The following is a 26,939-nucleotide window of genomic DNA, read 5'->3' on the forward strand; positions in this document are numbered from 1 at the left end:
TGGGTAGTGTCCGTTCCTCGCCAGTCGCCCCGGTGACCGTAGGCATACCTCGCCAAGCACTTCTCTGTCCCGTGTGCAGTGTTGATGCCTGGGCTGTCGATTTTCGGTTAGCTGCGACGTGTGCGGATGTGTGTGTGTTTGCGCATGTCGGGGGCGTTTAGGTTCAGGTGCAAGGAAGCAAACAAATAAAAGTGTTTTAGCAACAGTTCAGCCCTGTGCTCTGTGCTCTCGCGCCTATGCGTTGTTGATGAGCTTCAGCTGCTTGACGAACACGTGCACGTACCGCCGCAATCGGAAGTCGGCCACAGCAATTACCTGCGCTAGACCTTGGCCGATGGTGTGTCGCCTGCGCATCACCCACCAGCAGGACACCAGCAGTACTGCACCGCCCAGCAGGACGAACAGCGGCAGGCGATGGCGTGATTCGCATCTTTCATCATCACTCGAGGCATATGGATCCGAGAGAGAGCACGGGGAGGAAGAGGACGAAGACGAGGAGGTGGAGGGGGGTGTGTGGGAGGAGGACCAAGGACCTTCAAGGTGACCGTTATAGCCGGTGTGCCGCCGTGCTGATGGTTGTTATGAAACAATGAAGTGAGGAGCAGAGAACAGGACAGCCAGCGTGGCGATGATCGTGAACAGCGTGAATATGATAAGGCACAGACGATCGACTACCATGGCGGCGAACTTCCATTCGCGCGTGATCTCGCCACTCTCGTCCTCCTTGCGCAGCTGCTTGGTTGGGGAGTAATGCGGTGTGGCGTTAAAGGAGAAAGCAAGAAAGAAGAATTTCGTCAGTAATCGAGCTGGAGCACGCGGTGTTGAGAAGCGTTGCTGCATCTCACCTGATCAGTGATGTAGCGCAACTCTTTCAGGATCAGGGCCAGCTCGTACTCTGCAGAAGAGCTGAGACAGGTGTGCGAGGATACGGTCTCGTGGAGTCGACCACCTCCAGCACTGATTGTGCCGAGTCCAGCCGTACGTCCGATTGTGTCCGTGGCTCCAATTGGACCTACGCTGCCATCCTCGCCCTGGCGGTACATCGTCCGGTAGTAGGTGGGGTTGTGCGGCAACGTGTTACACCGATGGTTGCACCGGAAGTCGTCATCGATGTCGAGTACATTCGCCAACAGTGACTTCGAGGAGCTGTTCATAGCGATTCAAACAAGAGGAATAAGAGCTCAAAGGATCTAGCGAAAGAACGCCTTCAACTCTATGCCTTACCGTTCGCGCATCTCAACCTCCTGCAGTTGTTTGTTTTTCTCATCTACCGTCGGTCTGCACGGATGGGGATACGGTTCGCCTGGGCGACTCATCCTCAGGATGAACGGCAACCAGATGAGGAACACCACACGGATCTGGAAAAGTGAGTGTCAGTAAGGGAGCAAAAACAGAGATTGTGGACGTGTCACGAAAGAACCTACCCATTCGGACATCTCGTGCGTGTCGGAGTTGCGATGATGGTAGTTCAGGATCAGAATCGTCGACACAACCGATGAGGCAACCATGAACATGATACAATTGAAGTAGGTTCCTATGGGTCGAGAACGTTAATGGGAGAACCAGAAGGACCCTAATGGTGGACTCCACTCACCTAGAAGAGGCACTGCGTCCGATGTAGCCGGCATCGTCTCGGCGACCATGTTGAGGAAGACTGTGAGTGATAGCAGAATCGTAACGCCTGTGGTAAGGAAGGCGAGAAAAAGGACCAAAAAACCATTGGTTACAATTCCAGTTACATCGGGTAACACACGCTTGCAGGTTCGAGTGGCTCGTTCGAGAAGAGTGCACCATCGGTCGGTGTATTCTCTGTGGTATGGAGCCTGATTGCATTCATTATGCAGCATCGTGCACGGGGCTTTTCGTGACAAATGTGTTACGGCGCAAAACGATCGATTTGGCAACCGCAAAGCAGCCGACATACACCAGCACGCAGGAGTAGCACAAAAAAAAACAAGCAGGACGACCCAAGCGACAAAGCCCTACACAGTGATGTGTGTGTGTGTGTTCAGCTGGGTTGCTCGAATGTCCTTGCCATCCTTTTTCACCGTCCGTTTGACCGATATCCGATACGAAAGCCCCAAAGCAAGCGAATGCTGCCGGTGGCATTGCAATTGCATCGGACATCGGGGTTATCGTTGGCAAATTGCCATCTTGAGCTCTGACACGGCTAGCCCATGGGACGTCGGCAGTCAGGGCCGTCAGGGCGCAGCAGAACCCAAAAGCGTGCCCTTTTCCTCGCAGTTCTTGCCCCTTTTCCTAACGGCCGGCCCCAAAGGAGCCGATATATTTTATCGATGCAAATGCAATTTTGGGACAGGCTTCCGAGCTGTGTTTTTTCTTCTCTCCGTCTCTCTCGGTCTCTCTCGCTTGCTCCTTTTCAGCCAGCTCGCTCTCGCTCACACACACACACACACGCGCGCGCGCGTTTTGGTTCCACAGAGTTTCCACAGCACTGTCCCACATCACTGCGTTGAGATAATTTATAGCAGCGATGGCTCGTATTTCATTGAAATATTTGTGCAGTCTTTGGGTGAAGCGACATTCCCATCATTCCGGGCCACCCTTAAACCGGAAGGGCGCATCGTCCCTGGCGGAGATCTTCTTCCTCTTCAACCTCCCCCCCCCCCACTTACTTACCCAGCGACAGTTTCTCACCCGAGTCGGGTGGAAGCGTGAAGCCCAGTAGAGCCATCGAAGCGATCAGCACGCACGGTACGATCAGGTTAAAGAAGTAGTACAGCGTCTTGCGTCGGATGAGTATCGCGAAGGTGATATCGATGTACGGCTCCGGGCAGCAGTTGTAGTAAATCTCGTTTCGCTTCCCCGGGACGCCTGTGGGTGAGAAAAGGAGCGCGCGAGTGAGTGAATGCCGCAGTAAATGCTGGTTTGCAATCTTACCCAAAAGCTCCCATTCGCCGTTGGTGATGAAACTGCTGATGTCGCCCCCGGATTCATCCTGCAGTTGTAGATCGAGCTAGAACGATAACGGAAGGACATTAGTGAGTGCATTCCGAGTATTATCGGAGTGTTTCCAGTGAGTGCACAAAAGCGCTAAGCTCGAGGTCGCTGGGCGAATTCAGGCTGCAGAAAGGACGACCATTTTCGCGGCATTGTTCGCAACTCAATCCCGTATTTTGTGACCATCTGGAAAAGCTCGCTTCGGCAGACTCCGTGAAAGGGCCCAACCCAAACAACCAGCGCATAATTATCGCCATTTTCCGAGGGAATTTTCCGAACGAACCGCGTTTTTGATTGTGACTCATTTGATTGAGCTGCACCTGACGGGAATGGGCGATGAGACAGTAAATTAATGCTCGTGAAGTAACACTCGTGGAGAGAAGGAGCAACGGTGGGTTGGAAAAACATAGGGTGGCTCGGTGGGTGGCACGACCCATCGCTGGGTGCTATTTTTACATCACAATCAATGACGACGAAGGATGCCTCGAATTCAAATCGCCTACTGGCTCCCTGAGGCGTAGAGCACCATGGCACGATGGCACGCGCGTGGCTGCGGCGTGGAAAACCACCCGGGCGGAAAATTGAATTGATGCTCGATGCGCGGGAATCGAATTTCGCGTACACCGCTATGATCGATGTCTGCTCGGTCGGGCTGAAAAATTCGATTATAGCCCTCAGCTATTGCCGACAAACAGCGCATGGTGCGACAGGTTAGCATCGAGACGAAGGACTCGTCGAAGGGTCGGGCCGGAGAGCCGAAGAGCCGGAGGGCCGGTGAATCGTGCGCGCGTGTCTGGTTTCCGATGTTAATTTCAATTAATTACAGACCGCCGCTCCTTTCTGTCCCCAAGACGGTGAAGATGAATTACTCGCCGTCCCGGTGGACTTGCCGTTGGAGCGAAACTCGAAGGTGCAAGTGGTTTGGGTAGAATTTAATTTGCCATGACTTAATTTAATTGATTGTTTACACAATCATCGTACCGGTCGGTGATGGTGGCGCGATTAGCCGGAGGAAATCAGGGAAACAAACCCAAGCGCTTGATGTTGCCATCCATCAAGGTGACGTTAATATTGCTGCTCTGTGAAAAGCCACATCGCGCGCTCAGATGAGATTTCGTCCCTTGACGAATAGGTGGTGGGGGAGTGATTTTTGCTGGGTTTAATTCCAACGGTCCTTGAGGGAGTAGGAAAGCTGATCACAGCAAATATTGCCCTCTCACGTGGTCTAGGACGACGATTCGCAGGACATGCCATAGCTGGTGTTTCTCCACCACAGAGCTGTGTCATATTCGGCGTCTTTTCAATGTTCGGTGTAATTTTGTAAATAGCACCCCTTGTCCTTCTTCCACCCACACTCTCTCCCTCACTTATCCACGTACGAGTCCTTGTTTGCGGTCGTGCTCGTGCGAGCGAACTCCAGCGCAGCTGCGCTTGAAAGCTTAACAAATTGACATTACGAGTCCCGGGCTGTTGTATATCGAACGTATCGGGCCATTCCAGGCCACACATGGCACCCCCGCTCCACTCCCCTCTTCTCCTCTACCACCTTTCCCTTCTCGCCACCCATCCGCACGGTTCAATCTGCTCCATTCCAGCCCGGGCCGTGAGCATAAATCTCCATTATGGGCGCGCCGTTTCCCCGTTGCAATTATTGTAATATCATTTCCGCGAGTGCGAACGTTGAAAATGCTGCTTCGCCCGTTCGATGTGGGTGAGCTCCATATGGCCCTTTTTACCCTTCGCTAGCGTGCGGTGATGGCGAAAATATGCATACAGTCCATACAACCAACCCAATCCACTTCACGGTGGCTGCATTCGAATGGCATTTGCAGCTAGCCGGGTCAGATTGGACACCGGTGCAGCCGGAAATGCGCATCGACCTCCGCCAGGTGGCAAAGGGCGATTACGAGGATCCCCTCCGGAGGATCCGGGGACGCACCGGGTGGGGTGGAAAAATAAAATCAATTAGAACTTTAAATTGAATAACAACATTATTCGCAGCCCATCCTCCCCCGGGGCTCGGTTGGCTTAAAGGTGACCGGGCCGGGATAGCCGGAAGTCCTTTTTTCGTCGGTCGGATGTTGGTGTGTGTGCGCGCGTGCCAGATCAGGACGACCGGACGGACATAACCACCCGGTCATTATCCGTTTGCCGGGTCACGAACGAAACCCACCATCGCCTCGATGGTGCTTGGCGCGATAATTGCGGACACAATCGAGCCAGCGGTTCGTCCCTTTGGGCTCTCGGTGACAGCGACATTCCAGGATATGTTGTCACACGAGGTAAAGGACAGCAGAGCCCAAAGGAAAAAAAAAAGGAATAACTCCCCACACACATTCGGCAGGACTCACCTGAAAGCCATCGTACGTCCACGAGCCGAACTTCATCTCGCAGCGCTGGTCGTCGAACGGGAACCAGGTGATGTCGATTTTGCAGGTGGACTTGAAAATTCCCGGCGGTACGTACAGACAGGATCCGTTGTTGCGGACGACAACGTTAGTCGGGTACGTCCCATCGAACCCTTCGTCGGCACTGTGAAAGAAAGGAGAGAGAGAGAGTGAGAAGAAAAAACGCAGGCGTGATTAATCTCGTGGACTCAGCCATTCTGGTATGCTCGGGAATGTCCTTGCTCCGGGTGTGCTATGTTGCGCAACAAATTTTCGGACGTCCTTCTCAAGGGAATGGACTCACGCATTTCCGCTCCGTTTCGTAGGACGCATCGCGTGTAATCTGCCTGGCCCAGTGGAATTGCCCGGCAAAGCAATTCTACGCCAAACCCCCATTTTTTTGGGGTAGCGAGTTGGGAAAAACCTCTTCCCAGACAGACAGACCACAGGAAGGGCCGCAATCATACGCTTCACAAATCTTTACGCCAGTCACATCTATCGGCTCGAATTACGGGCCATTTTGGGTTCCAAACCGCCCACCCAGCCGGTAAGAAACCGGCTGCCGGTGTCCTTTCTTGGATGTCCTTCGTTGGTTTGGCGAAATGTAAATGAAACTCACTTACGCTTCACTTAAGACGTAATTACCATTACCGATACGTCAGGCTTCTCCCGCCGGTTGGTGGCACAAAAACCGCCCGGTAAGCATTCTTTCGGTGTGTCCTGCGCAGGATGTGTCGCCACGTGTCCTTGCGGGCTGTTTCGCGCCACAGTTCCTGCACGCTGTTGAGTCGCGCGTCCTGCGAAGCTTCACTGGCGCAGAGGGGGCCCCCACTCAATGGAATTTTATGGCCGGACGATATTTTGTTGTCGATGCTGTCGCCATTGGTATGCGGACGCGAAATGGTAATGGAATTCTTCCGGAAAAACCCACCCTCCCGAGCCACGGTTGCACCGGCGCGGTAACCCGACGCTCGAAGGATCGTTTCCTGACCGTGGACGCTGTGCAACCGAACTCCAGGGGAATGTATGTGTGTGTGTGGTGTGTGTGTGTGTGTGATAGCGAGAACTCACTCCTCAGGGGAGGTGGTGGTCGGGAAAAACAATATCACCTTACACCGGGCACAATTTTCCGGGGCCGACGCGACGGAGGAGAGATTATGGAAATGAGGTTGAGTTTCGGAATTAAATTCTCCGGAAGCGCTTCCCTGAGCTGATGCGTGCGCAGTGTACGTTGGTGAGCGTTGGTTTATGGGCATAATATCCGGGCACAATCGTTGCGGCTATCGCCGGTAGAGGGCGTTGGCACGTGGTGGTCGCAATTGTTTCAGCTTGCGCCATAGTTTGTTTAGGATATTATTTAATATTAGCTCCATGAGTTGGCTTCGTCCGTGTGTCCGCAGTCCTCGGCAAAATGTCCCGCGGAACGGATACGGGATAACCACCCCCTACTGCAGCGACACACTGATTACGGCGAAAGGTCGCGCACGGCCAACAGCAGGAGAAAGAAGAGAAAAAAAATAGAACGCCCCAAAATCGAATAGGACACGCGGGTAGTTTATTCGGAAATCGGCAATTTCCGGCATCGGCGTCGGCCTTCCGCTCGGAGGCGTGCGCACGGATACATAGATCTTTGACTTCACCACCTTCCCGCGAGTGGCAAGGACCTCCGAGTGGTAAAAGCTGGCAGGAAATTTAATTATAACAAGATGAACGATTCTTTTCGAATGGCGCCACCGAAAGCTCGCCGGCCGGGTACGCCTCCGGATGTACTTCACGGATCATCACCTTCGCGCGCCCTTTTTTGCTTACTTCATTTAGCGCTTAATGATGGAAAAGAAACTGTAAGGCGCAATAATCAGTAAATCCAATCAGCACTGTGGGTAACCGTGGAAACGGCACACCGGATAAGCCTGCCGGATTCGCCTTCCATACGGTGGAGGCGTTCTTCGTGCGATTTATCCCTCAGCATCGTAGATCCCGCTTTACGCGGTCACAGCTCCTTCCACCGGGGCGAACGCCCGTTGTGATAGCGATCCCGATCGGCATAACGAGCCACGATTAGCTTGATTGAATCGCACGCAACGCAACCTACCTGTTGTACATCAGGACGTCGGGTTTCCAGAGCCGATGCGGTGGTATCCGCAGATCGCGCACTCCACCATACTCGGACGAGTTCCATCTGACGTTCATGTCGTTCCACTCCTGCGAAAGCAAATTAAGGATAAAGACGCATTAACTTTCGGGTGTTGGGGTTTGGTCGCCTTTTCAGCGGCAGTTCGATGTTTTATGCGATTTTCTCGCGCCGGAAAAGCGACCCTTCGGTGAAGGCGGTTTAGGTGCGAGTACATTTTATGGCCCTTTTTTTGGTGGAAAACCACCCAAGCCACACGCGAGCGCACTTCGCAGATGGAACACAATTAAAAGAAAATTCGATCCACTTTCCCGACCCACCCAGCCTTAACGGGCTTCCTATACGTGCGAGCGTGTGTTTATTTTGTCCTATAAAAAAAATCGGATGAGCAGCGCCCACAAGAGGACGCAAAAATAATCCTAAAAAAAGCAACCAAGAGACATATATTGGCCGGGGAGTGGTGGTTTTAGTTTTCTTTTACTGTCATACCGCTCACAATAAAATTTGATACTCGAATCAAGGAGGGAGGATGTTTTTTGTGGGTCTCTTCAGGCGACTCCTGTCTGCGGGCGCTATCATGTTTGGGTTGTTCCTTCGCAAACCGATTGCTTTCTTCGTCCTTTTGTCCTTGTTCAGCTTTCGCTCTCAAGCGCTCGTTTGACTGTTTCTTCGTTGTTGCTTTTTTTTTTCACTCTCGCCCAGTAGACATTTCCGGCCCCTTCCGAGAGCCTTGGGCCCTAGAGTGAAGCTCTTGCTCGCTGCGGCTCGGTGCTTGATATTTCCCCCTGAACGCAAACCCACTCGAGCCGAAACAATAAACATGAATTAGATAGTAAGCGAATGGTGAAGCAGTGAGGCAACAACAGCAACAGCAACAACGACAAAAAAACTCCTCTACAAAAAATCCTTGCCACGGGAGCAATTGGAAGTGCCGGTATCTTCGCAGGACCACGGGCTGAGACTCGAAGTGGGTGGGAGCGGCACAACAAAAAGAGGGCCGCCCGTTGCCTCACGATTGAAAATGGCCGCAAACGTTACATATGAAATTTACTAGGCCACTGGGTTCTAGGACGCCCACGGATTCGTTTGCCCTGGCGCTCGTTGTCCATGTGCCATGAAATGAAAACCTTCAGCTCCATTTGCGCGGGCTTACGATTTTATATTACTTTTTGTTTTTTCCCAACTGCCGAAGGGAGAAGGCGGTGGCCCTCGACGCGGGTATGCCACTTAACCCTTTCGCCCTGAAACCGGGGTGACGTATTTCCGAGCTGGCACGACGAACGAACGCATTCTGGTGCTCTGGGTTTTCCCACACACAGCCCAGTTTTTCCTCAACCCAGTCCACTCGAAGCCGGAGGAAAAAACTTTCGATTATCGAAAGGGATTGGAGGGAATGAAATGTTTTGTTATTATACGGAAAAACAAAATTAGCTGTCGATGGCACGAGGGAGTCGTCCTGGTTGGCTAGGTTAGCCTGGGTCCGACGCCGAGATAACGACGGTATTAGCAGCGGTTTGTTTCTCTCTTAACCCGTCGTGCGATAAAATTGACCGGGTCAACAAGTTTCCGTGCAAGGGTGGAAATTGCCAATGCCCGGCCACGGGAAAATGCCGGAAAAACGTGCCCGCTTTCTTGGGGCGTGTGGGTTTATTCATTTTTTTTTCGTTCTTTCGTGCTCTCTCACTTTTCGTTTTGTCATCAGGTGCCGCAATGCCCGACCGGGCGCAACAAGAAAAAAGAAGTAAAGAAAAAAAAGGGCGCCATCGAGGGGGTGGATAAATAAAACCGAAGAAAGAAGTAATGATTGTTGTTTTCCGACCGGCCAATATTCTCGCCTCGCCGGCTCTATCACTACGGTGCTGATATTTTGCTGTAAATATGATCTAATAAAAACCGGTTATAAACGTATTAAAGGGCTCCCAGTACGCTGTCATCGTAGCGGGCGGTCGGTTCGCCTGTTTGTGCTTTGTTTGCCTTGGTCGGGCGGAAAATGGATCCAGAAAACTTTGCTCCCACTGGCGTCACTGGCGAGAGGAAAAAAAAAACGCTCACACAAATCGCCCACATTGGCCGGAAATGTCTCGCAGTATAATTGTAATGATTTGATTACCTTCTGCTGTAACGATCCCACGCCCGATGTCAAGCGGGACCAATTGAGGGATGAATGATAGGTCCGGTTTTTCTCTGCCCCTCAATGGTTTTTCCTATTACGCAATGAAGCGCACGAGCGAAAAGCCGGACAGGGGACGACATGAACCACCAGCGTCAGGAGTTTCGGGGAAATTTGAGGTATGATTTGACAAGCAACAGACACCCCCCGGTTCGGTTGTCGGTCGGTTGTCGAGCAAAAAAGCCCACCCTAACCCTAACCCCAGCTAACTGTCACTCTTGGCACGCTTCCCACCCACGGTCGCGACACGGAATAAGCGGAAAAAGCGGAAAAAGCGGTGGAAATGGTGCCCGCGAGCTAATTTGTCTAATCACGAAACAACCACGAACGTGACACCGGCCTCTGGCGGAACCAGGTGTACGAACCCGTGGCGCGGGCGTGTAAATATTGAAGATTGAAAGTGTTCGAACGCGGCCGGAAGCATAACATGTAAAATGGCTGACGTACACGAGCGGCGCTAGATGCTGATAGCCGCGCGATACGGCTCGTAAAATGTCATGCAAAATCCTGCCGCTGGTGCCGACGGGTGTGAGAGCGAGACCCCCAAGGACATGGACAACCGAGCGAGAGAGAGAGAAAGAGCGAAAGAACGACCGAGGCCAAAAATGGTAACACTGGGTAAAGTATGACGGCATGATTTATGCATATTTTGGCATAAAATTTTCCTTACTTTCCACGCAGCCATGTCGAGCCATCCTTTTCCCCGACCGTCTCCACCCGTTGTCTGAACCCACCCCCCCTCCTCCGCACTTTCCAGCGTGCGAGGCGTTCTTTTGTTCGTAACCGAGAAGTCATTCCGCAGCCAGCGGCATGCCAACCACTGGCTTTAGGCCTCTCTTTCTCACACACTGTCACTCTCGCTCTAGCATACTCGGGCACAGGCTACAGGGTTCGGGCTCGATGGCTCCGGTTTTCCCCGAGTTAGGTTCCACCACCCAGCTTCACCATTTCCCTCCCCCCATCGAGAGGGTTTTCCCTGCGGGCGGGCTAGCACAGCGGTGGCTGCGGACTCGTTTTCCACCGTACTTGTAACTCAATAAATTAAATGAACAATAAACGGCGGCTCTGGACACGAACGGTTCGCACCTTCCCTGGCACTAGCATCCCCGTCCTCAGACAGGGCTGCAGCTTTTCCACTGTGCGGTTTTGTGCCTCGGTGGCTCTATGAGAAGGGAGTAACAGTCGTTCCCCGCAAGTGAACCGCTGCGAAAAGCCCCAACCGGCCATGAGCGGATGCGGTCGATAGAGTGAGGAAAAGCACTGTTTTTTTTTCGTTCCTCCCCATTTTGGAAAAGCCCGATAACCAGCCCAGGCTCGCTCGTTTGTTGTTCCGTTCCGGGTGGGATCAAAGCACCGAAACTTGCCCTCTGCAGGGACAGAACGGCCAGATCGCAATCCCTTACTGCGTGCTTAAAGTTTGTACACCTCTCTCGGTTGCGCTTTACATGCCACGAGCCTGGCGGGCCTATTTATAGTCGATCGTTGGAGCGCTTCATTTTGCAACCGCCATCATGCGCGCTTCATAACCGCTGCACAACATCCGGACCCTCCGGTGGGGGGTCTGACAGGAAAGAATGACAGGATATGAACGCGCCCTCACTCCCACACAAGCGTGCCATTTGCCTACGGTGACGTTTCCATCGAACTCGCTTGACGGTTGTACGGTTACGCGTAAGACGCTTATCAGGGCTTAGAACGTGTGTGGTGTTCGCCGCATGTTTGATCTGTCAGCATCTCCGCCCCCACTTGACAGTTCGTTAAATGCGCTGCCAGCCCCACCGACGGGCGCACGCTAACGTCAACTAGCTTGCGTGTGCATGCTCGCACCAGGAGACGTTCACGCGAAAGCTGTGGGCTGTCACGCCAACGCCTGAACTGCATAACCGGCTTAAAAGTACACGCTGGGAAGGGAAAAAAGGATGCTCCCGCTGCGAAAAACGGCTCACACACACACATATTCGAAAGCCTTCCTGCCACGGCTGCAGATGAGAAGAAGCTGTTCTTATTTATTTTGCGCCCACCCTTCTGGTTCGGTGCTGGCGCACCGGTAGCGTACGGTTAATTATGTTTATCAAGGAATAAAGATTCCCTTGCTGGAGGAGGGCTTTTCCGGGAGCAGCATGTGCGCTGGGGGTGGGAAAACAGGCCGGGTTTTTCGGTGTGGAATTTAACACCATCAGATGGGCTCGTATATCTTCATGACCATTTAGCCAACACCGGGCTGCTCGCCCCGTGTGAGTCTGTAGGGGATGAGCAGGAATTGGGAAAAAATTTATGACGTTCCACCGTCGCGTGCCTCACCTGCGTGTTCCGTCCTCAAGGGACCATCACCTTGCGCCTGCATTAAGGGATGTTAAGGTTTTTGGTTCTAATTTAAACTTATGCCCAGCTTCGTGTACCGTACTGTTTTTGCTGCGTTTTGATGATTTTTTCAGGTGTTTCGCTTTTTTCGACATTGAAGCTAGCAAAGGACCACCATGCACGAGATGCAACTTCATCGAATTAGCGGTATTTGACAGCCTTTAAGACAGGAACACTAAACACCGGAAATAAACGGTACACCTCCAGGGAAGCAGACGACCACCCATGGACTCCAACGGTAGGCGACCACCCACAGTAGCGCAATACTGTCCCTGTTATGACCGCATCTACATAGGTGATCGGAATATCCCGTTAGGCCTATTTCCGTGCTCGCTTTAGCCGCTTCGCCGTGAGGTCGATTTCGATCGCTGTCGTCAGTCAGTGATTGATCGCGGGTAACTGGTGACACGAAAAGGCACCATCGGAGTGAAGCGAGATTTTCGGGAGTGTGAAATTTTTTAACACCCATATATTTTTGCGCAAAATGGGTGAAAAAGGCTAACCTATCGTGCGGAGCAATAGATCTCATACGCCATCTATGCCGAATGCAGCTAATTAGTGTATTAGTGTGCTTGTTTGGGCGACATATTTGTCTAATGGCTTTTCTGGCCATTAAATCTTGGGTAAAAAGTTGAGGAAATCAAAGAAAAGTGTTCTTAATGCTGTGCTAAATGTGAAAAAGCCTGCAGCGCCACTTCCGCGTCCTAAATGGCAGCTGTGCGAATAGGTTTCGATCCTATGTTTGTCAAAAGGCCTTCTCGGCAAGTGGTTAGTGAATATCGTATAAAATATCATAAATATCGTAAAAACTGTGGCTAATGTTGCACTAAATGCAAGTGTTGAAGCTAAATGGTGCAAATCAGCGAATCGTTTCGCAAATTTCACCGTTAATTGAAAAAAGCAAGCGGCGTTACTTGCGCGTCCAAAATGGCGACCGCGCTGTATGTGTAGCGGTTTGTACCGTTATCTCTGGTCAGTGAAGCGTCGTGTTATTGAAGAAATCAATGAAAAGTATTCTTCATGCTGTGCTAAATGTGATAAAGCCTGCAGTGCCACTTCCGCGTCCTAAATAGAAGCTGTGCGAATAGGTTTCGATTCCATGTTTGTCAAAAGGCTTTCTCGGCTAGTGGTCAGTGAATATCATATAAAATATCGTAAATATCGAAAAAAAAGTGAGGCTAATGTTGCACTAAATGTAAGTGTTGAAGCTAAATGCTGCAAATCAGCGAATCGTTTCGCAAATTTCACCGTTAATTGAAAAAAGCAAGCGGCGTTACATGCGCGTCCAAAATGGCGACCGCGCTGTTTGTGTAGCGGTTTGTACCGTTATCTCTGGTCAGTGAAGCGTCGTGTTATTGAAGAAATCAATGAAAAGTATTCTTAATGCTGTGCTAAATGTGATAAAGCCTGCAGTGCCACTTCCGCGTCCTAAATAGAAGCTGTGCGAATAGGTTTCGATTCCATGTTTGTCAAAAGGCTTTCTCGGCTAGTGGTCAGTGAATATCATATAAAATATCGTAAATATCGAAAAAAAAAGTGAGGCTAATGTTGCACTAAATGTAAGTGTTGAAGCTAAATGCTGCAAATCAGCGAATCGTTTCGCAAATTTCACCGTTAATTGAAAAAAGCAAGCGGCGTTACTTGCGCGTCCAAAATGGCGACCGCGCTGTTTGTGTAGCGGTTTGTACCGTTATCTCTGGTCAGTGAAGCGTCGTGTTGCTGAAGAAATCGAAGTAAAGTGTTCTTAATATTGCGCTAAATATGAGAAGTGTTGGTTAATCGTTCCAAATGTCGATCTTGCCAAGAGGTTACCAGTGCGTATTTATGAAATGGCCTTTTCTACCAGCAATGAAATGTTGAAGAAATCTAAGAAATGTGTTCATAATGTGTTGCTAAGTGCAGTCGTTGATGTAGGTGGCTGCTAATCAGTGAAATGCTGTTGAAAAAAGGAGGCCTACAAATCTCCCTGTATTAATAGTGTATGCATTTTGGCTGTCAAGGATAAAGTTGCACACGTGCTCATCTTTCCACTATCAACCATCAAATCAACTAAGCATCTATCAAAGAGGGAGTCTCTCAGATGTCCTGCGTTTAATCAGTGAAATGTTGTTGAAAAAATCAAGAAATGTTTTTGGCAAACCTCCGATTAGGAGGCCTTCATATCTCTCTGTATTAATAGTGTATGCATTTTGGCTGTCAAGGATAAAGTTGCACAAGTGCTCATCTTTCCACTATCAACCATCAAATCAACTAAGCATCTATCAAAGAGGGTGGCTCTAAGATGCCCAGCGTGTAGTTAACTGAAAATGTGTCTGTTATATGAAAATTTGAAGAAAAGTTCCTCACGTATTGTGCATATTTCTTGCCATTGAGTTGAGTCAGTGAATCTCCAAATAAAAAAATCGAAGAAAAAAGTTGTTTAATTTCCGAATAGGAAGTTAAAAATCTCTATAGAGGTAGTGTATGTATTTTGGCTGTGAAGAATAAAGTTGCAGACGTGCTCAGATATCAATCATCAAATCAAATATCAACCATCAAATCAACTAATCTATCTATCAACTATCTAAGCTATCAAAGAAGGTGCCCCTTAGATGTCCTGTATGTAGTTGATATAAAATGCATCTGTTTGCAAAAGAGTTGCTTGCGTGTAGTGCACATTCAATTCCAACGGGATGCGTGTTTTAGTAGCAATGCAAGGCAAGTTCTCACAGCTTACTGTGGCGTTTGTGAAATCAGTGCAAAAGCGATTGTGTCATGTGGTATATTTTCCTGCAATCCTTTCTACAATCAACATGTTCGCGTTATTTCTGCCAGCTCTATTAATGCATGTAAAACAAATCCCCCAACCAATCGAAAGCAATCAACCGCTAAAGCTCGAAAAAAGCTCACGTACGCCTACGGACACGCTCGCGTGCTAGTGACATGGCTGGGTTTTCTCGTCAGGTGAGTGGACCAAAATTGAGCGCATAACGCGATCAAACCAACTCAAGCTATTCCCGTAATTGCATTGGCCTCATCGATCGAAGCAGTCGCGTCGGAAGCCACGCTCGGCGGAACCGCCTCCGGTGACAAATTGCGTTCCGAATCTCGTCTCGCTTCCGGTCGCCGGTCGCTTTTCCCTCCCAAAAAATTCACATCCAATTCCGCAATTCCGAATTGTTCGCGCCACGCCGCGTACCGAGCGCGTTTCTTCGTTTCCAGTTTTCCAAGCTGTCAACTGTTTTCCCGCACCCTTCCGACTCCACGCCGGCGTTCCTTTGGGGAGCGCAAATAAATCTCAAGTGCTTAAAAAACATACGCGCAAAATATTAACTCCCAGTTTTTCACAGTTTTTCCCACCGTCCGGACCGCGATTTCCCGCGTCCAGGTACCGAGGCGTCGCGCACGTGGGGACAGAGAATAATGCAAAAATTGAATTATGAATCAACCGAGAATACCCGTACCTTTCGCGCACGAAGGATTCGTGGCGGTATTCGCATTTTCCTGGCTTTTCTCCTACCGGTTTTGTCCTGTTTTTTCTCTGCCTCGCATTTCCGCGTCCCAACCCAACCCAAGTTTGCTTGTTTGTTTGTTCTGCTCGAGTGTTCGCGAGTTCGCGCTGTCATTGCTTTTAAAACCGTCCACCCTTAGCCACTATTTCCCGGGCGTCGTAGACCGGGCGTCTCGTACGGAGGCTTTTTATTAATTCATCAGGCAAAATAATAACAAATGGAACCGGGGGAGCGCGCTTTCGCCGCAAAAAAAACACACACCCCACACGCACGCAACCATTTCAACCATTCTCACTCCCCAAGAACCACCCCTGCTGTGATCAAAAGTTGATGTCCCATGCCTTGGTGCGAGGGATGAAAAAAAAAAGAAAACGCCGGAGCAAAACTTTAATCATTAATGGTGTCACCGGTGGAAAGCGGAAGGAAAAGCGCCGGCAAAAAATATAACGAAAGCAAATTTGGCGCTCTGACGTTGGTGCAGCGTCTCGTTATTTGTTTGAGCACACGTGTGTATGTGTGTGCGTTGGTAGTCCGAATCTTTAAATCGACCGAAGAGCACCGCCCTTCGTCATGTGCCCTTCCAGTGTGTGCCGTTTTTCTTATGCTTTCCCGCTTTCCCGAAGCTTGTTTATTAAGTTTAAAACTTTCCTTTCTGGGCCGGATCATGACGCCCTTTTGAACCCCAACGGAAAGAGTAAGTGCGAGAGCGAGAGGGCGAAAACACAGAACACCGGGAGGCTGTTATCACGAAACAAGCACTTACCGGGATACTGTCAACGCCACGCAGGATCCAGAAGGCAAAACAAAGCACACGGAACACCCGGTTTTCGAGCCTTCTTAAGTCGCAGTCGATGGGTAATCTACCGGAACTAATGCGTACGCTATCCGGCATCGCTTCCGGCCCGGTTTCGAAGGGCACATTGGGCGACGGAAATCGCCACCTGACCGACCCGCGCGTGGACGGGCGATTTTAATTTTTGAAGTAGCTTTTTCCGTCGCTTCGGCGCTCGAGTAACCCATCAGCGTTTTTTTTCCGGGGGTTCCGGTTTTTCTCAAGCCCGCAACGGTTCGGTTCGCCTGCCCGTTCGGCGCCTGTTTCCTGCCAGTGCCGGTCCCTTTTCTGACCGCGCCACCTGCGGAAAACAGCGCCCACACCATTGTGGAAAGCGACCGAGAAGCGAAAAAAAAACCACCGGCAAAAGAAAACCCCCGCAATTCCTTAAGCTTCCTTCTCGGTAAGTAGATTGCGGAGGCTGTATGAGCGGGAAATCGCACCGAGGGCTTTTTCGTGCTCCAGAGGGTGTTGGAGAGAGAGAGAAAGGGCGTGCAGTAAGGCGGGGGACGAGGGAAGTATTATCGAGAAAGGTATTCTTTACGAATGGGGCAAATAATTGGTGTACGCTCGGAGACGAAGCGTGGCGTTTTTCTTTGGGCAAGATTAAAGGATTACAGGTGGGGGTGTCCTTCAAGGATGGGGTACGAAAAAAAACCTTCTTAGAGGGGGAGGGGGGGAGGGGGACGGTTTTTCCCAGCGTATGCGCAACCACCCTTAGGACGTGAAGGGCTCGCGTGCGTTGACGAAGTGCTCCATTTAATCACGACCACTGGCGAGCAATGGAGCTCGGTTATCAGAAGTCGTTTTTCGTCCGCCCTTACACCCTTCACACACACACACACACACACATACACACACACACCATCAGAAGACTGATCGGTGTGTGTAGGAGTGCGAAAAGCGGTTGATGAATTATTCCGCCACTCGTGTAAGCGTTGGCGCTTCGTAAACAAATAAATTGCCATGGCGGTTCTCGAGCCCTTTTCTGGCAGGATAAAGATCGCTCTGCAACACCGTACGCGACCGTGCCTGAAGTACCTCCCTCGATGGTACTTTAGGCTTGATGGAGGAGCACGACCAAGAAAGAAACTCCCCCTCACCCCCCCCCCCTCCTTCCTCACGCCCTTGGACCGTTTAGTGGCTAACTATCGCGGCGTGTGCCACGAAACAACGGCCTCACCGGAAGTGGGTTGTCGTGCAAAATTAATTAATCGCTTTATTGCATTATTTATACGCTCCCGAAGGGGTGCTCGCTTACAGCGGGACATCACCAAAGCATCCAATAACCGGCCAAAGTCGAGCCACTCCGCCAGTGAGGGGTGAGTCAATTTTTCTCTTCCCTTAAGTAGCACGGGAGGTTTTTCCGGCTCACGCTCATTTGTGGCTCAGGCTTCGGTCGTCTTATGTCTGACGTCGAGGTTTCCACTTCCAGCCGGGAAAAGTTCGGGAAAGACAGTTTTTTCGTCTTCCCTCCCCGCAATGCCACCCCATCCAACCAAGAGGCATCCCACCAGCAGGCTAATTTAGATGAATGATACATTTTTATTTGCTTCGTCCAGGACCGAAGGCAATCATTCCACGCCTTGATTGGCAATTACGCATTCGGCAACCGTCTCGGGCAGACGATTCCACGAGGCAAGCGTGCGGATATGATGATTTATGGGCTCGAGTTTTCCAGCTGCGCTTCACCGTCCTCTACACGGTTGCGATGATGGCTTTTCCGGATAGTTTTCGACCATTCGTTTGGTCGAGTGTAATTTATTGTGTTCGGAATTTGGTTATTTTTTCTTCTTCCACACATCTTACGGCACGTGTGGCAGTTAAAAGTTCCTGCTCGAGGGATCAGGACCACTTGAGGGGTTTACGGGCAGAGCCGGGCATCTGGCAGGACCAAAAATCAAAAAAATTGCCTTTGCGGACGTGGAAATCGAGCTTCATTCAGCCAGAAACAACAGACGACGAGATCATTAATGCAGGCCAGCGGTGAGTAGCGTTGACGTGTGTGCGTGTGTGTGGAAACTTCCTGCACCATGTATCAATTAAAAGCTTGCTAAATTTTCCCGGCTTCTGGGGCGGTAATTTATTGCGAAACAAAACTGGACTGGCGCCAAACCAGCCAGCCTGGAAGGCCTTTCGGGAAAGCTTTGCGAAAAGCGCACGACGTCCACACGGCGCAGTAAGCCGTTCGTCAATTTAGCGTGATAAATTAGGGCTTGGATGCGCACGAGCCATGCCAAGACGCGCGCCCAGCTCGAAGGGCTGGCTCCAATCAACGGCCCAACAGACAATCAATATCAATAAAGCACGCTGCCGGCGTTCGCTCGCTCGCTCGCACGCCGATTTATGACAAAACCCGAACCGGCTCCCATCGCTCATTGTCTCGGGCCAATTATTAATGGGCCGTGACTTGGGGGCTTTTCCCGAGGGGGTGTACGATCGCCCACGCCACCAACGAGACCGCACGATGTGTCTGGGGTGTTGGAAAAAGAAAGAAAAAAAAAAGGAAAACACACGAGCTTTTCTTGGCTCACTCGCTCGCGAACGTCCTTGCCCTTTTTTCCAAGGCATGCTGCACGAACCGCACGCGCAGACGGAGCGCAATAATAATTGCGTTTTCCCAAGCGCCCGTCGGCTTTTTCCAACCCCTCATTCCCTCCCCCTCCCCCCGCTCACCTCTCCATCCGTGCCCTTAGCAACCGCGCGTGTTGTAGCGGTGGATCGGATTTCTTGCGCTGTCTGCTTGATAAATCAAAGCCACAAAGTGAGCCAAAAGGAGGGACGCGATGGTAAAGCTGACGGTCGCTTCTTTTTCCGTTCGTACAGCTCCAAGCAGCTCGAACTCCGTTTCGGAAGGATCCATTATCTGTCACGATGGTGAAAAACCGGAGACCCCAGCGTAATGTAAGCCATCCCTACAACTCGCGGAATCTGCAAGGGAGGATTTAGGACGAACCGAGCGGGCCTCAATTTTCTGCCACAGTAATCAGATATGCTTGAAAGTCCTGTTGCCACAACTGATTGATTAAGTAATGATCCAGGTTCTGGCGAGGCCATGCTTTCGAGAGAGTCGCAGTTGATTGATTCTCGGTGGGAGACCGATAATTTCCTCCAAGCCGTTCGTCGAGCCACATGGAGAGGGATATTAATTTCATTTATTGCAACTTCAATACCACCGGCCGAATGTTGCAGCCCTGAGTGCGTGGTACAACGAACACGATATGCGGCTTTATGCTTCGATTCGATCGGCTTTTGGGATGGGATTAAAGCATAGGAACGCAACGGCTTGATTACTGGACACGAGTTCGTCTTAACGCAAGTCATTAAAGCATTCCAGCACTCCCATTGAGAAGGCTCTCTCGGCAACGGACGATGTTTGTTGTCCTTCGAGCAAGCTTTGTAGAGCTTTGTAAGAGATGTTCATCAATTTCCCTGCTTGCTTCAGTTGACAGACTGCTGCAATTAGCAGGTGGGCGCGTTGCCGTTGACCCGAAGGCTCGAGTTCCATGCCCTCTAGTTGAGAAGAGCTTGTGCTTCAATGTTGCCCGATCGACGCGAGTGACGCCTGCAGCACTCGTAGTTGCATCATTTATCTCGCTCTCATTTGCATTGAATATTTTCCCCCATAAGGCTCGGGCTAGGCAAACAATCCTTGCAGGCTTCCCGACACTATCCCGTCTCGGTGTGCAATTTAATCAAAGTCAAATGCTCTTGAAATGCGTTGCAAGTAGAAGAGCAAAAAGTGCTTTTCCTTCCAGCAAAGGGCCGGTTCATCGCTTACTAACGAACTCGAAAGAGATTTGCATGAAAATGTTTCTTCCTTCCACGGTCCAACCCACCCACCGACCCACCAGACGCGTCATTAGGCGTGGGTCATCGAACCCTGGTGCTTTTAAATTTCTTATCGCTTGCCCGGAATTCCGGCCTGTCGGAGGAATTGTATGGAAGCTGTAAATTATATCTGCCACTCGCGTTAATGCGCACGAAACGGGCGTTACGGGCCAGAACCAGGGGTTGGAATCCCAGGGGAGTGCCAAAAAGAAGCTTAAGACCGATGATAGACGACTTGATTGAGTCTATTTCGGCGTTCGCGCTTTTTCTCCGAGCTTTACTTTTTGTAACTCCCCCAACGCCTTTTGAAAACGCCCGCTGACAAACGAGCCACAAAGGCTATTTCATTACCAACCCTCAAAAAAAGGAAGCTTCCAGCATCGCACACAACAAAGGTCCTTCGAACAGGATACTACCACTACGACCGGCCGGTGTAATGATGCGTCGCGATACCGATGCCAGGGCCGAAGGGCTCTAATGTAAATTAAAAAATTCGAAACGAACGGCACACACACACACACGCGCGCGCGCGCGGGTAGAGGCTCTTAACACCCTTGAACACCGTGCGGTGGCTTCCATCCTGAAGGTGATGCCTATTTTATCGGATTATTTATAGCAACCTTTCGTCGCCCTTTCGAGGGCTTTTTTTTTTTGTTGGGAAAGGGGAGTCGCGCATGTGCGCCCCACAAAGCACGCGCGTCTCGGTTGCGGCCAGAATTAAAATGAGCCACCCTGTGTGCTCAACCTCGAGCTCATCCATCCAGCTCCCGGCGTGATGCCGAAGGAAATGCTATTGATCGACACGAGCGAGACATTGTCGTTGGAGCGGTTTTCCGTGCCGGTCGCTGAATGATGCACTAAAAGAAGAAGACCAAAAAAAAGGACACGCTTTCCAAACGATCATCACCGGGTGGCTGAGGGCTGCAAGGGCCGCAGATCAGCATCCGACGGGCGATAATGTTTGCGACAGGTAATAATTTTGAATTATGGATGTGGCCGAACCGATGGTTGGGGGCTCGCTTGATGCAGCATTTTTTTTTGTTTGGCTTTTCTGTTGTCCTCCACTTTTCCGCCTGTGCGTGTGCGTGTGGCCCCGTGGCTTTCTGTGGCCGAAAGGGGGTTTTGGTGATGGGAGGGGGGGGGAGGAGGCAAAGGATCGAAAATGTTTGAACAAGCCGCCACCACACCGAGAGCGTGCGAACATAACACTGTGTAAGCGGAAAAACGTGCTTATTTGGGAGTGTTTGCAGGTCGTTGCTTCGGCCTGCGGTTTTATCCCCTTTCCGTACGAGGGACGCACTGTGGCCCTCCGCAGCATGCCCCGCATTGCACCCGGTTGCTGGCTTATTCTATTTCACTTAGACCCGCAACGGGGAAATAATCGGACGTGCGGTGAACTTTTCGGCAACACCCGAAAGCCCCACAAAAATGGGGCGGAATGTGATGGAGAATTTATGTGGCTACTCGTCGAAGGGTCCTTAGCCTGCTATGCCGGAAGCGTTAAGCGGAGTCGAGTGCTTTTTTCCTCCCCCCCCCCTCTCCCCCTCCACCCCTCTACTTTTCCTTACTTTTTCTGCCGCACTAGCTCAATATCAATTGTGCTGCAGCAATGTACAGTTGCAAATTTGTAAACTTTTCTTGCTTCAGTTTTTGCGCGAGTTTGGAGGAGGTCTTTTTTCCCTTTTTTTTGCGCGCCATTTTTCATCACATCCTCTAGAGCTTGGGTGAAGTCACAGGCAGTAGATTACACAATCGACACCACTTTCGACACGTTGGTGCTTTTTCTCTCTGCAACATCTCGGCAACAGTTATACTGCCGCACTTAATTCATAGTGAAAATTTTACGAACCTCTCACTTTCGCCTCCCAAGGGGGAAAAGTTTCATCAACCTCAAGCCCTACGAGGGGTACCGCCAAAAATTGTCTAGGGAACGGCCGAAACGTGCCCTTCCAGCTCGCCCCTGGTGGCCTTCGAGGAGTTTATTGCGTGGGGCTGAAAAGTGGGCAGGGTGACTCTTTTTATCTTGCCATTCTGCCCCGGGTGAAGCTTTATCTTTCACCGTTCTTTGTCAATAGATCGTCCTGCCGAGAGGGCTGGAGAAGTGTACTGAAATGAAGCAAAAAAAGGCCCCCTCGCATTTCACCTCCAGTGGCTGGTGAAAGTTCAAGGGACGGTATTTTATTGAAGATTTCCCAAAGATCCCGCCCACCGGTCCACCCGGAGTGTTCGTCCTTTTTTGCCACCCTGTGCGTCACCCTGTGCGAATGATGCCAATCGAGAGGACGAAATTGAACTGGAGGATGTTCAATTTATTCGGATGTTTAGATTTAGATAGATCTCTTGTAGCGCTGTTTTTTGTATACTGCCATCCTTCTCCCCTGTCCAGGCCGAAACGTCGATGTGTGGGTGTCATCATAGCTGGCAGGGATCTCTCCTTCCCCCATCTCCCACCGCCCAACCCAAAGGGGCGTTAAAAAGGGTTTCTAATCATTTTCCTGCACGCGCTCGAAGCCAGTGCCCTTTTCGAGGAGCGATTGACCGCGAGGTGGAGCGAGCTGGAGCTTAAATATTTTCGCATATTTTAGGTTCAGGTTTAGGAGACACCACACCCACTCCCACAGGGCGAACCAAAAAGATGGCGTGCGACCAAGCGAAAGGAAAGGAGCGCGAATTTCAAGCACATCAAGGACTCGAGCCGCTCATTGAGTAGTCGTTCCGCTCGACTGCGATAAGAGACGATGCGATAAGCTTTTAGGGTGCCTCTTTTTTATGCTTCTTCTTTCTCTTCCTCTTCTTTCACTTCCTTTTTCTCTCTCTCTCTCTCTCTCTATCTCTATTTTGCGACGGCCGGTGCCGCGTCGCGATTGAGCTCAAAAGATCAATCGACAAAAATCAATTCCATTACAAAGATCATCGATCATTAGGGTATCCCTTTTCCGCGTCCGGTTTCCGGTCGATCCGTTGAACCACGACGCAGAGCAACTCGCTTGATTGGTGGCCTCCCAGATAACGGCCCTTTCCCGTAGCCGAGGAAATCCAATCGAAGGTCAATTGAGGGCCTCATCCCGTCTCGCTTGCTGCAGGTCAATCGCAAAAAAAGGTACGATTAGCCCTTTTTTGTGCCCTCTGGGTGGGCGAGATAGGGAGGCCGAATTTTCCGCCCCAACCCACGCCAAGGTCAATCAGCAATCGACTTCCCTGTGACTTCCGCAATCGACTGGCAACTATCGGTTCCTCGGTTTGCTCGTTTAACTTTACAACCAAAAGCCGAGAAAGTTCCCCAAAACCACCGAGCAGTTGGTTGCGGTGTTCGGTTGCATGCTCCTCGATCGTCCTTTGGACGTCGTGTTATGGTGTTGCGGAAATCAACCCACACAAAAACCCCCCCACACTGTGGATCAACAATTTTCCGGCGATCCTGAGATGCACGTCGAAGTTGGTCGAAATTCTGCCACGAGATTTGACGACGCCTGTCAACAGACTCGTACCTGTGCTGGGGGGTCCTTTTGTTGCATTCTGCCTCTCTCTCTCTCTCTCTCTCTCTCTCTCTCGCGTCCTGTCTCTTGCGTGATTGATGGCATAAACCGAAGACCATCGTGTACTTGACAAGCCAAAGTCAAAGTGGAAAAAAGGACCAACACGGTCGTCTCTCTGGGCCATATCTCGGCGAACGGAGCAGGAAGTAGATGGCGCTGATTTATAGTCCACTTAAAGTGACAGGTCTCGGGGTCGTGGTAACTCATCATGGCAGCCGCAGGTACGGCATGCTGGCCGGTGTTGAACAAAAGTGAACACACTGCGGAGGCTGAAGCTATTCGCAATGAATGGTACTAACGTGTCCTTGTGCTGATCCTCCTTTGAGGGTCTCCCAATCGGGCGTGCCAGAGAGCGACGTCAAGGAAGTTAGCGTGGGTTTTTTCTGCTTTTTTTTTCATCTTGCGCCAGGCTGTTCTGCGACATTCAGTTGCCAACTAATGACCGACCAAGCTAAAGTGCACTTCATTCCGGACGTCAAGTGGGAAAACGGGCTGCTCGTCTCAACGTCAACCCATGGTGTGTGTGTGTGTGTGGGGGTTGAGCACAAAAAAGGGGGATGTTCCACGGGCTGGGCAACTTGGAATGAGAATCCATTCTTACCAAAACCGCCTGCTGGCGTCCTTTGCAGACGTTCCTGAGTAACCTGACAGCTTGGACGCGGTGTTCACTCGACAGGACCTCCTTCAACGACCTCTACGACCTCTAACGAGCTTCTACGGTTAATTCTAGAGATGCTTTTTAATTGGTAATTTTTGCAAAACGACGTAAAGCCTCGTCTTGGAACGTGTCTCGAGAACTGTTCCCGTTCTGGGTTGGGGCTCCCTGCTTCCTGCAAGGACCTGTACTAGGCGCCTCCATGTGAGTGTGTAGCTTTCAGCTTCCAAACCATCCACAGAGCCTGCCAAACTTATTTATGAGCCCCATTCGGTTAGCCGGTTGCCACATCATCGCACTTAACCAACCCCGGTCGTTTGCTTATTATCGAAGCTCGCACCGTAACTGATTGGACACCGAACAGAGACCAACTCGATACGCATTTCGTACATTAGTAGGTGGAGGTTGGCTTCGATTACGTGCAGTTCGAACGGGCGGCGTGCGAACAAAGGACACCGGGGGTGTCGTAAACGCAGAAACGAGCATAAAACCGTCCGCGAAACGTCTTGACCCGACGTTGCTAGGCTGAGCCGTAGATTAGTGCACGGTAACGGACACCGGCTGTAATCATCATAAACCGAAACCGGACATCACCCGCCATCGTAGGGTCGTTTCTGGTGGGTCCTTAAAGTGGTAGCGTGTCCTTCAATCGATGTTGCCATATGTCGCTGTTCGTTTCAAGTGAGCAATTTTGTGTACCTGGCTGAATTGAGCTATGTTTCGTTTGATGTCTGATGGATAATTACACACACCACGATCCGGTGTCACCAGGAAGATGGGTGAGAGAGAGAGAGAGAGGGGTGATCGGAAAACAGTCGTTTCGAAATTTTTGGCAGCGATTTTCACCAAAATTCGTTGAAAACGAAGAACTCTCCGAGAGCAATTAAACGTCACCATGTCACGTCAGCATCAACATCTGTCATTAAGGGAGCCAAGAGCAGGGGGGGGGGTCATCAATTCGATTTTCGATTTCCGCTGACCGTTTACATTCGGATTTGGGTGTCCTTTTAAATGATACGCGATGGCTGACTTCGCTGTCAGCTGCCAAAAGCACGCGAGCTCAAGAACATAACGCTTGAAACATGACACCGATGGCCGAAGTAATTACCGACTCAAGGAGAGTGGTCAATGGCAGGGGTGGAAAGGGCAGGGTGGATTTTTACCCGGACGATAGTGCGAGAAAAGGTACGCGAGATAAATGAATAAATATTGCTTTGCACTTACCAACTTGAGCCAAATGTTCGTGATGAGGAGCTGGTTTTTCTCGTCCTGGTGAGTAGAAAAAACAGAGAGAGCGAGAAAGGTAGAGTGAGTAGGGCAGATGATAATCTATTTCTAATCGTGGGTACATGAGAGAATCAACAGAACCGGCGATGGATCGAACCCAAAAAAAACTTCTTACCCGGAGAGTGATTAACGCGAACAAAAAACGAACCTTTCGGAGGTTGGCGCTTACAGGTTGGTAGTTTTTCCGACCGACGAGAGAAGCGGAGAGAGAGGGTGCCCGGGTAGGATCGCGACACCTCCTTCTGCACTCCCACCCACCCTTGTTGACGCTCGCGACATTCGGCGTGGTGGAAAATGCGTGAACGTGACTTTCGTCAACCATTTTTTAATCAAGATTGAGCCGCGGGAGGGTGGATGCTGTAGCTGAAGCGTGAGGTGATGTGTCGCGGGGGTAATTTGCGTCTTTACGATACCCCTCCCACCCCTGGTATGCCCTTCAGAGCCCCCGATATCTTGGAGCGCTCTTGGGCCTTAAAATGATCCTTGGAGTGGGAGTTTAACGCCCATGGGGGAGGGGCTCTATTGTCGGCATTCCACCTCCCTTCCTGCTGCCCTACGACCCACGGAAAGGGCGAGCGTGTTTAACTATGCGAGCGTGCCCACCGGCCCCAGTGGGAATTTAGAGGAAAATGTGCTCCTTTTTTTTCTTCTCAATCCTTCTGCAGCTGCGTCCACAGGCTGCGAGGGTGAGGAAGAAACGAGAAGGTGGGGTGGGGGGAGGGGGGAGGGCGCGTCGCCAGGTTTATGGTGCAATTCGGGTACCGAGCGAAGGGCGAAGGCGAGTCCTTCAAAAGGGGAGGACGGTGGAAAGGTAATGGTTGAAAAGAAAAACTTTCCCGAGTGCGTTGAGCGGTAAAGTTTCGCGAACGCACGCGCGTTATCCCAAGCGAGGAAAACTCGAAAAAAAACGAAAAAAGAAGAAAAAGGAAAGAAAAAAAAACCCCAAGCGCCTTCTGGCGTGGAACGGGCGCGAAAAGTGGCGAAAAGTTTTGTGCCCGCGTGCCACAGCTGTTGTGCCTGGAGTCACGCACGATGGGACACCCCACGGTCCCACCCCACGGTGGGTGGAAAGGGAGGAAATTTCCCAAACCACCCCCGGAAAAAGAAGAAGGTGCCGGGACGAATGTAGAGTCGTCGACGCGACTTCCGTGTCGCGGTTCCGGTGGCTCTGGGTGGTTTGAGGTTGGTTTCAAACTTTCAACCCCCTTCTCGAGGGTGGGTTTTTTTTCTGCTCACTCACTCACCCAACCATATGAGAGCACATGTCCCCTGGCAGTGGCTGACCAAGCCACCCCAC

The 26,939-nt window shown here is 50.9% G+C and overlaps 1 protein-coding gene across 1 annotated transcript in view; it reads right to left on the reverse strand.

Annotated features, from left to right (window-relative positions):
- Positions 1-579: 579 nt before the first annotated feature.
- The window catches only part of LOC128729322 (neuronal acetylcholine receptor subunit alpha-7-like), a 48,652-nt gene continuing 22,292 nt past the window's right edge, over positions 580-26,939 (reverse strand). The window contains exons 3-13 of the mRNA XM_053822994.1: positions 25,580-25,624; positions 7,441-7,550; positions 5,313-5,493; positions 2,902-2,977; positions 2,641-2,835; positions 1,595-1,681; positions 1,425-1,534; positions 1,225-1,358; positions 983-1,146; positions 846-895; positions 580-732 (exon numbers count right to left, since the gene is read on the reverse strand). Coding sequence (XP_053678969.1) covers positions 580-732; positions 846-895; positions 983-1,146; positions 1,225-1,358; positions 1,425-1,534; positions 1,595-1,681; positions 2,641-2,835; positions 2,902-2,977; positions 5,313-5,493; positions 7,441-7,550; positions 25,580-25,624 — 1,305 coding nt within the window. The remainder of the gene's footprint in view (positions 733-845; positions 896-982; positions 1,147-1,224; positions 1,359-1,424; positions 1,535-1,594; positions 1,682-2,640; positions 2,836-2,901; positions 2,978-5,312; positions 5,494-7,440; positions 7,551-25,579; positions 25,625-26,939) is intronic.

This window comes from Anopheles nili, chromosome X, assembly GCF_943737925.1.
Source record: "Anopheles nili chromosome X, idAnoNiliSN_F5_01, whole genome shotgun sequence".
NCBI lineage: Eukaryota > Metazoa > Arthropoda > Insecta > Diptera > Culicidae > Anopheles > Anopheles nili.